This window comes from Amphiura filiformis, chromosome 8 (assembly GCF_039555335.1).
Source record: "Amphiura filiformis chromosome 8, Afil_fr2py, whole genome shotgun sequence".
Lineage (NCBI taxonomy): Eukaryota > Metazoa > Echinodermata > Ophiuroidea > Amphilepidida > Amphiuridae > Amphiura > Amphiura filiformis.
In genome coordinates, this window is record NC_092635.1 from 27,915,737 (window position 1) to 27,926,832 (window position 11,096).

At 38.9% G+C, this 11,096-nt stretch overlaps 1 protein-coding gene across 1 annotated transcript; it reads left to right on the forward strand.

Moving 5' to 3' along the window:
* Positions 1 to 3,591: 3,591 nt before the first annotated feature.
* On the forward strand, positions 3,592 to 10,019 carry LOC140158898 (uncharacterized). Its single transcript, XM_072182165.1, has 2 exons — positions 3,592 to 3,725; positions 8,181 to 10,019. The coding sequence occupies exon 2, from the start codon at positions 8,217 to 8,219 to the stop codon at positions 10,017 to 10,019; it is 1,803 nt and encodes a 600-aa protein (XP_072038266.1). The 5' UTR covers positions 3,592 to 3,725; positions 8,181 to 8,216.
* Positions 10,020 to 11,096: the final 1,077 nt, after the last annotated feature.

Below are 11,096 nucleotides of genomic sequence, written 5' to 3' on the forward strand. Positions count from 1 at the left end.
TGCCAAGGCCTATTTTTCCCTTGGGTCCGTTTTGCCCCGGGGGTCCGTTATGCCCCACCTTCACCTACCAAATACTAAGTAGTTAAAAATAGAGGTTCGTGTAATGGCTGGTGTAATAGTGCAGCAATATTCGCCACTTGCACGGTTCCGCCATTATGCACTATGTGCGGGGAGAGCCTCGAACTGGCAGCATACATGAATGGGAATTGAACCAGTCATATAACATTCTGTGTAAGGTTACGTAATTCTTCCTTTCATGTATGCTGCCAGTTCGAGGCTCTCCCCGCATATAGTGCATAATGGCGGAACCGTGCAAGTGGCGAATAATAACTTAGCTTAGTTAGCTATATTAAAATTCTGTATAAAAACATAACTAGGCCTACATTATTTTCTGAAGAAAAGTTACCTCAAGTTGCACTTTTTGTCAAAAAAATGTATGTGACAATTTTGTTACATGTTTTATCCACCTGGTTTTGCAAAAGGAAGAGGGGTGACTTTGACTGAGGCCTGCTCTCGGCTGCTGCTTGTAATCTCAATGTGGTTCTCTTTGCAATTGCCAAAATAGGCCATATTATTACCCTAAGTTGACGGCAATCTCATTCTTTCCAACTTTCATACGCTTTTGCATGTATGAATGTCAATGATCAGGGCGGATACAGGAATTTTCAATAGAGGGGGCTGGGCGCCGAGCCACCGCCGCCGCTGCTCGGCTCGACGCCCACACAAAGTCAGGCGCCGCTCTGCAAAAATACACAGAGTCAGGCGCCGATCTGCAAAAAATAGAGGGTGCTCGTGCCGGGTGCGCCCCCTCTAAATCCGCCCCTGATGATGCCCGACTTGCCGCTTTTCCTGCATGAATAAATTTTACAATTCAACAATTTTCGTCAATGTTTCCTTTCCTCAGAAATACGTCCCCTAGCCACAACCAAAGTATTTCTGAACACCGTCCCAAAATCACTAATTTTATAATAGAAATATTAGCTATAGGCCTCATAATGGTCTGCACAGTCTGCATGTGTAATGATCTGCCCCAGCCTACCTCCGATGGGCAAGAGAGGCAAAAATGTGGGGAGGCGGGGTGAGCGATTTTGGCAGGTCAAAAGGCAAAAGATTTTAAGATGGGCACCCTTTCTTTTGAATAAAATTCTCTAAAAAACTTAGGAAAACAGTAATGCAGAAACCGGCATTCAAATGTGCTGATTTTCCTGCTTAAGGGGGTACTACACCCCTGCCCAATTTTGTGCCTATTTTTGCATTTTTCTCAAAAATTATAACGCATTGGTGACAAGTAAGACAAGTATAGGGGCAAGGACTACAACTAAATTACTGCACTGAAAATTCAGCAACTCAAGGCAAGTAGTTATTGATTTATTGATCAATTACTGGTTTCCCCTCATTTTTGACTGTAACTCCACAACTGTTGTCTGTGCTGAAATAAAATTTCCAGTGCAGTAGCTGTAGTCCTTGCCCCTAGCCCTTACACCTCCCCCATGTTGACGCCTGTATGTATCATATTTGGCAATTTTAGCCTAAAAAGAGCTAAAAAGTGTCAATTTATTCGAGCACCCTTGATCTTTTGGATAAAATTCTCTAAAAAGAAGAAAACAGTACAATGCGGAAACATTCAAATATATATTAAATATGCTGAATTTCCTGCTTAAAGGAGTATTTCGTGATCCTAGCATCCTCTTTTTATGACATTTTTCAGTAGATATCCACGAAAAAATCTTTATATCCCAAAATTTCAGTTGATTCTGATTTTGCGTTTGCGAGATACCGGTATGCATGATTATGTGACGTGTATTACACTGCTCCATATAGACAATGTGTTGTAATTTTGTTCTGGTATACCAGAACGAAATTCAAATTTCACGATATCTTTGCTAAACGAATTAATCTGCAAGAACTATTTTGTATATAAACATTATGCAGCCAGAGGTTTCCAGTGATATAAAAATCTCAACTTTTTTTGAGAAAAGTGGGGGGATGATGCTGTGGATCATGAAATGCCCTTTTAAACATATGCGTAAATCCCAGGGGAATGAGGGGGGGGGGTAAATCCCCCCAATATTTTGATAGGAGGATGATCCATACAATCACCCCCTCCCCCCACGTTGACGTCTGGCCATTTTAGCCTAAAAAGTGTAAATTTTTTTATTTTGAGCTTCGCGCGAATTTATTCCACTCAGTTTCCACCATATTTCACCAGTTTAGTTACAATATGTCAAATTGATTCGCACGCGGCATATACCCAGAGGTAGGACTGGCTATCAACTTGAGATGACAGTAGGGGGGTGAGGCCCACCATTGGTTTAGGCCACAGTAAAAGTAATGCTTTTCATTTCTCTCTTATAAAACTATTCCAAGAGCTAATGACTTTTTACTTATATTAGTTAGGTTGAAATAATGTTTTCCTTTTAGGCCTATATTAAGAAGAAAATTCGGTGAAAACCGCATTTTTGTAGAATTCCACGGCCAAAATAACCAGTGGGGTTCTTTCACATTACCTCCTTCCCGGCAGTCATTAGACCTACTATGACTTTATAGTATACAAATATTGACTGCTATGAGGGGCATGGTTAAAATTATAGGCCCAAGGTGATCTCAAAACCATGACTATGCCCCGAGGCGTAGCCGAGGGGCATAGTCATGGTTTTGAGATCACTGCGGGCCTATAATTTTAACCATGCCCCGAATAAAAAGCAGTCAATATTTGTTTTATATACCAAATCTTAAGATTCTTGTCATCTGTTTGGTTAAAAGCATCGATTTTGGGAAGAGAAATTAATAGTTTCAATGCGAACGGCACATAGATTACAATCTGCGATTTCTGCGTAATTATAACGCGTGAAAACATTAACGCGTGCGTAATATCATTTTACGCTGGGAAAAATGCGTGTTTGATCGTGCACGCACGTGACCGGTCCATAGTTCATTTCCATGGACCGGTCCATAGTTCATTTTGCGGGCATAGTTAATTCAATGACTGCACTTTCAACCAATCAGATGACAGGAATCTATATATGAGGTATAACTTATAATAAAGTTTAGCAAAATTTTCACAAAATTATTATTTTTTAATACCAAAATTGACATAGAAATGCCGGGGGTGGGCACAAACTTATCATTATTTTTAATACCAAAATTGATATAGAAATGCGGGGGGGGGCCGGGGGGGTCATTGTTATACCAGAGACCCACAAATGAGACCGATTCTCCGGGACGACTTGTAACATCTCCATTGGCTAGTATAAGGAAGATTTTCAACATGGGGCCGGCTGAAGTCCCGGGGCTGAAGTTGGTGGGGATCCCTAGGGATGGGTGGTTTCCCAAAAAAATTTGGCAAAATAGGTCACAAACACCCATTCCCCCCCCTCTATTTTATCACAAAAATTTTTAACCTCACCTAGGATTATTGGAGGGGGGCTGAAAGGTATTTCAGCCCCCGCACCAAAATTATGTCATATCCCCTTCTTTATTCGGGAAAATGAAAACTTCAAACAAATAGCCAATCAGCATCCGCCAATTAAAAGTGACGGGCTGTCTATACTGTATTGTTTACTTCACGGTTTACTTCCGGGTTGTGGAAGCTGAGGGAGGAAGAAGAAAAGGAAGTGGCGCGATCACTACCTGCACACAGCTAATGTATTGTTGTGCACGTCGGCGTTTCAGCCATCTTGTTTTTGAGTGAGAGTGTAATCACTGTAGTGTACTTGAATTTGACGGTAAGGAATCAAAATGTCTGTTTGGTTTAGTTCAGTACGCATGCATATCCAACCGGTCCCCGCACCGCACCACCGGTCGCCGCGATCACGGCGAGGCGAGGGAAAACAAACATGTTTAAAGTACATGGACATTTATACAACCATTAATAATAATATAATTTAATACAGTACACGATTTGGGTCAAATTGTTGTTCTTTGCTAATAATTATGAAATAATATTAGTTACAACTGCTAGGAATGTTTTCTGGTCATTTGGAGCTGAAATGATTAACTCACTATCTTTGCTACCTTATTTTTAAACTTCAAGCTAAATACATGTGTACTTTTGTAGTGTGATGTACATTGTATACTACATGGCGTCAAACTATGCATAGTATTTTAATGTCGTAAGTATTTTAATGTCGTAAGACTTATTAAAAATTGTGTTGTTGTCCTGCAAGTACAATGAATGTGGCTGATTCCATTTTCAGTATTTAAGTTAATTGGAACATGTGTAAACATTTACTATGACTTATGTACATGATATACATGTATCATTATGCCAAACATTAAATGAGGTTGTACTGTTTGAGTGTTTCTTTATGGCATGAAAAACCTGTTTGCTCGGCTGATACTGTATAGTTTTACCTATTGATGCAATAATTTGTAAATTATACCAAAGGCCAAGTAAAAAACAAATAACAGAAATAACAGTTGATTGTCCAGATTTTGTCATAAAAAGGACTATCTTTTATTAAATACAATCAATGCAAAATCAACACATACATATATCTGTTGTGCAGTAAAACTTGAAGTTGAAGGTAGCATTGTTAAAATATGTTAATTTGATTGTTCCAAGGGGTTGATTAAAACAAACCCAGCATGAAATGCTTTATTGGACAGAAGCAAATCTTGCAGTGTTAAGTTCTAAAACAGTTTTTCAAAAAGTATACTGGAAATAAAGGAAAAAAACCCAAGTCACTTCCATGGAGGAAATTGGAGAATCTGTTCTTTAAGGTGGTACTACACCCCCAGATAAATTTTGTGACTAATTTTGCATTTTTCTCACAAAATACATGTAACTACACACTGGTAACAAAAGTTATGTATAGGGGTAAGGAATCCAATTACTTCACTGAAATTTCAGTGATTCAAGACAAGTGGTTCATTATATATGTTAAGTCAGTTCAGTTTACATGCTAGCAGTACCTCTTTTCTTATCATAAATAGCATACCGCTTGTCTTGAATAACTGAAATTCCAGTGTAGTAACTGGATTCCTTGCCCATATAAATATAGGCCTACATAACCTTTGTTTCCAGTGTGTTATTATATTTTGAGGAAAATGCAAAAATAGTGACAAATTTATCAAGGGGCGTAGTACCACCTTAAAGCACCAATGCAAAATACTGTGATGAGCAGAAGCCTGTATTCACTACGCAAATACAATGTACCATGTTATGTGAAACTAAAGGAAAAAGCACATTATTTACATCTAATATAGTTCCTTTTTATTGCTCCTCTGGGACATTGAAACTTTGGACTACTTTACAGCTTAGTACTGATGGTGGAACTATTTTGGTCATGTGATCCACTTTTAATGAATCAATAAACAAGAATATATATCCTAAACAATGTATGTATGGCAAAACATTTTTTTAATTTTTTTTTAAATTTATGTGACAGTACATTTTATTGACTCAAAGTCTACATGAAATTAATCACTACCAATTCCAGGGCACCTGATCCACCTCTAAGTCTGAAACCTTAATATCAGAAAATTGGGATGAAAAAAAAAATTAAAACCTGATAAATATCAGCTAATTGGAATGATTGAAATATGAGCAGAGGTTTAGAACTTGAAAGAAAACTGCCACTAAAACAAAAGGAAGTGTCTCACATAATATATATACATTACTGTATTTGATTTCCTGTTCATTTATTCACACTTCCTACTTCCTCTTCAGGCGAGTGGGATGGCACTTGGCAGGAGCCATATTTTCACTTTTAGACATTGACTGTACTATGTGCTTTAAATATTATACATTGATCAGGTAGAAAATGAGTCTTGGAAGCTAATAATTGCATATATTTCCATAGGTCTTGTGGTTCTTGAGTTAAGGCCAATAGTATATAAACTAGGCACCGGAGTTTTGCGCGGTTCGCGCAAAAGTGCACATTTTCGCGCATTTGGGTGTCCAAAGCGCATTTTGGGTTCCATCGAGAATGTTCACGATTTTGGCATATCGATAAGCTTAAAGTTAAAACTTACGATTTTATGCCCCAAATCGGCAGCATTTACAAGAAAATTCACGCAATATTGGTTCTAACTTCACTTATGTACATCAAAATACAAATAACGATTATTAAACCAAGCATAATGTGGGGAAATTTACCCTTGCTTTCGACATTTCAATCGACGATTTGTGATGGTCGCCATCTTTATGTTTTATTTTTTCCAGAAACTGGAAATGAACCCGGAAATGAACCGGAAGTCGGTCGTAATTGATTGACATGCCATCGTTTTACCGATGTTTTTTTCGTGTTTTGCATTGATAACAGGGGATCACGCATTTTAGCGCATTTTGACCAATTTTTTGGCGCATTTTCGCGCATTTTGAAAAGTGGCCAGCGCATTTTGCTGTTTTAAATCGCGCAAAACTCCGGTGCCTAATATAAACACTAAAGTTTTCAAACTCTTCCCCTGAAAAAATCATGCACATGGGATGAAAATGACATACATGTACAAGTCATTTCCACCCAACAATGTACAATATCATGATATGTCATTTCCACCCCATAATAATTTATACCAAGCATTGGGATCTCCTTTACAGAACACATACCATTCCTCTTGTGTGTCAGCTTTATTTGTCTTAATATTTGAGTGCAAACGCTGCTAGGTCTTGTTCTTCTCTAACCCACCTTAATTTCTATTTATTCTGTTTAAAATAAACACTTCAAAGAACTAAGCCTTCCATGTGGATATATTGTGTACTTGTATTCACAAGGAGTGCCAAGAAATTTGATGCGTGATTTAAAACAAATTTAACCAAAAGCTCCATCGGCTGTGGTAATTTACATGTACCAGAAGGAATAGATGGGTCATTTTTCCCAAAACATTTTGGCTAAAGGACCTTTTTTTCTAGGCATCTGCATCTGCCTCCAGACTTTTAGAGTTGCATTTCCCTTTTTGGTGTTGTTTTAGGCATTAAGTGCTATTAAGATCAGACTACATTTATTTCCTGGTACTAACAGTCAATTTTAGGCTTCTTAGTCCCCAGTAATTTTAGCATTGTTCACCTTCTAGATCTACCCAAGTCTGCTAGATTTGCTTGACTCACTTTTTGCGCAATGCTATGAATTTGTGTGGAATATTCAATTACCGATACCTTGGATGAATGTCAGTGGCCGTACTAGGAATTTTGCTGGAGGGGAAGGCAATTTTAGGGGGCGGGGGAGGTGCAAGAATGTAGGGAAAATACCCCTAACACCTTAGTGCCATCACTTCACAGTCAAATCAAAATCAAAATTAATACATCCTTCCTATACTCTGTCTCATCAGGAGTTTAGAGTGATGCTTGTGGCAGTGTAAAATCATGCAAAAAGGGCGGTTTATAGGCATGCCTAGCTGCTTTAAGGTTATTAATTATTTTAAACTGTTGTGATTTGGTAGTTCACGGCATCTTACGAATGGTAGTGAGCTTTGGCAAAAACTGCATTGCTCAATTCATAGCGGCGTGTAGAAGAATTAAAATATCACAGATATACTTTTATAGGTGCTGCGGTTCTTGAGTTAAGTTGTAAAGAGGGCTGAAACAACAACACTTGTGTAAAACGTACATAACTCATTAACAACAATAAATTAAGCAAGTTTGCAAAGTATGCGATTTGAGGAATGAACTTTTGCAAAACATCAAGGTGTTAATTTCCAATAATATATTGATCTAGATAATGAAAATCGATATTTAGGTTGCTTTGACCAACAATACCTTGTCTACCCTAAAAGCAATGCTATCTCAGTTGATTTGTAAATTGAATTTGGGAGGTATGCCTAATTGCATGTATTACAGTGCACCATAAGGCACTGTGCTGTAATTTGTGTTGGCAGACAGAAAAAACAAATTGGATGAAATCTTTGTCAAAGGACCAAATCTGCAAGAAAGGTTTATAAATGCATACAAACATGTAGTCCAAGGTTTCTGATAGTATAAAATATCAACATTTTTTAATAAGTTGGGGGTGAGACTGTGGATCACAAAGTGCCCTTCCCTTTAGAGGGGTGTGGTGGGATTTTTTCATATTCTGTTTTCTATCTTACATAGTACAATGAGGCCTAGCTACTTGAGCCTATGTTTCCATAGTTTGAGCTGTATTGCTCCAACCGTTTTGATATTAGAAGCAAAAACATACAACAATGCCCATTCCCATTTTGTAACAATCTCTGATAAAAATGTCTTTTTTTCCCTTTCTCAGTTTCAGTAGCATCATTTTGACACTTGTGGGATCATAATGGATAAGTTGGAGGCAGCAGCTGGTGTGGATGATAGCTTCAAGGTGAAGGTCAAAGGAAAATGGCGATGGCAGTGTAACCAATGCGACAAACATTATTCCACCAAGTACAGTCTCATGACACATGGGGTTGGCCATTCAGGACTGAAACCATTTGTTTGTTCAGATTGCGGAAAAGGTTTTAAACAGCTAAGTCATTTAAACACGCACCAGTTACGGCATGCTGGGTTGCGCCCTCATTGTTGTACAGTATGTGGAAAGCGTTTTGTCCAAGGCAGCCATCTTAAGAGACACATGAATGTTCACAATCCTGAAAGTGCTTTGTACTGCGATTTGTGTCCACGTAAATTCACATATCCATCGGAGGTACGAGCTCATAAAGAGAAAATGCATGGACCAAAGAGTAAGAAAGCAAAGAAAGCTGCGGAAAGTATAGATGTTAAACCTGTGATTTCAGCACTTATAGACTTAAATAAAACTGGTAAAGAAAATGGGGGTTTTGTAGAAAAGGAGAATCTACAAGCAGAGATGAGCCAAAAAGCCAGCCAAAGAAACCTATCTTCAAGTCAAGTTAACGAAAGTGAAATGAAAATTCAATCTGGACCTCATTGGCAATGTAATCAGTGTCCCCTAACATTTCCAAGCCAAAATGAACTGGCTACCCACAAGACAGCAGCCCATCAGAATTCAAATGGAGGTTTTGTAGAAAAGGAGAATCTGCAAGCAGAGATGAGCGAAAAAGCCAGCCAAAGAAGCCGATCTTCGAGTCAAGTAAATGAAACTGAAATGAAGATTCAATCCGGACCTCATTGGCAATGTAATAAGTGTCCTCTAACATTTCCAAGCCAAAATGAACTGGCAACCCACATGACAGCAGCCCACCAGGATTCAGGTATGAATACATCACCTAAAGTAGCAGACGACATGATTGTTGATGACACATGCTCGACACGTATTGATGGCATACGACGCTGGAAGTGCAAGAAATGTGCGAAAACATACGCCACCAAATATGGTTTAATAACTCACATGGTTGACCATAGCGGAACAAAACCGTTTGAGTGCAAGGATTGTGGCAAGCGATTCAAACAGTTGAGTCATCTAAATACACATCAACTTCGACATGCAGGGTTGCGCCCTCACAGTTGCAGTGTATGCGGGAAAAGATTCGTCCAAGCGAGCCATCTGAAAAGACACATGCATACGCATACTACAGAGGGCGCTTTCTTTTGCGACTTGTGTCCTCGTAAATTTACTTATCCATCAGAACTGCGATTGCATAAAGTGAAAGCACATACTCCAGGAAAACCCGATGGAAAGGAAAGAAATGTCAGAAAACATGTCGATGTTGTAAAAAGCAAACTGGACCCCAAGCCGGATGGTGCTAGCGTTATAATTTGCCCAGAGTGCGGCAAATCGTATAATTACCAAAGTCAACTCGATAAGCATATGAAGAGACATACTAACAACCGCCCTCACATATGTAAAGAATGCGGTATGCAGTTCATGGAGATACATCATCTTAACCAGCATGCGTTTACACACACAGGTATTAAACCTCACAAATGCCCCGTCTGTTCTCGCGGTTTCACTCTTGAAGCTAATATGAAGCGCCACCTTCTCATCCACAGTGGTATACGAAACTTTGAATGCCACTTATGTCGGCGCAGGTTTGCTCAGAAGCAAACGCTTCGTGCGCACATGATTGTTCACAATGACACAAAACCTCACATTTGTAAATTTTGTGGTAAGGCATTCAGGCGTAACCGTAATTTACTGTGCCATCTCTTGATTGCATACTGACTCCAAACCGTATAAATGTTTGAGTTGCGGTTACGATTTAACCGAAAAGGTAACCTGAAGAAGCATCAGAAGGACAAACATGACATGGATCCAAACGTTGACTTTGTACACTTTCAAGCATTAAATCTAACTGATGACAATACCCTGATGAATTCCCTGAATGATGCATCAGACCTTCATGATGTGGTTGGTGGGAATGTAGATAACGATGATCCCATATCTGCTGAAGACATCAAGTCCAGCAATGAGGATTCTCACATACCTACTGCAGATATTAAATCCAAAGTGGATGATTCCATCGTACCTACGCCAGAAGACGTCAAGACTCAAGGTGGCAGCTGTGAAGAAGATGACGAAGAGCATAATGAAGAAGGGGGAAAACGTCAGACTGAAGAGGACCATATCAATTCTGAAATGGTTGATACACAGGATCAAGAGCAAGCAAATGAGGATGAAGCTAATGACCGAAAGTTAGAAACTGGAATTGAGAAGGCGAGTCTTTTATTCACAGGAGACGTCTATGAGTCAACAGTTAATAACCATCAGTCATTGGTTGATGAACATCTGCTGCTGCAAGATGGAAATAGCCAAAACCATGACGACGATTTCATTTTCAACAGAGATCCCATCGATGAAAGCAGCGCCATGTTTAATAATGATGATATAAAGTGGGGAGCAGACTTAGGAGAGCTGGTTGACACTGTAATAGAAACATCTCCTCATGAAGCAAATGATGTTCAGTGTGACAACATTGTGAACAAGCCAAGAGCAATGGTTTCCAAATATTTTGAAAAAAGAAATGATATTTCAGACTTAAATCATGTCGCAGGTGATGATAATGAATTTCGAGCTGATACATGTGAAGATATCCCAGAACTTGAAATTAGAATGTCCAAAAGAAAAGGGCTACCTCGAAAATTGGACCAGACCAATACTACAACAGATGTGTACAATGTGACAGGGGAGAAGTGAATGCTTATATCAGACAATTATATTTGTTTTGAAAGTATCCATTTTAATAGTGAATATTCGCCCATTGCATGATTACGAACTGGCAATAGACATGAAAGGAAGAAT

Bases quoted from the DNA above. Each gene is read 5' to 3' on its own strand.
- LOC140158898 (XM_072182165.1), top strand. From the start codon at position 8,217: ATGGATAAGTTGGAGGCAGCAGCTGGTGTGGATGATAGCTTCAAGGTG.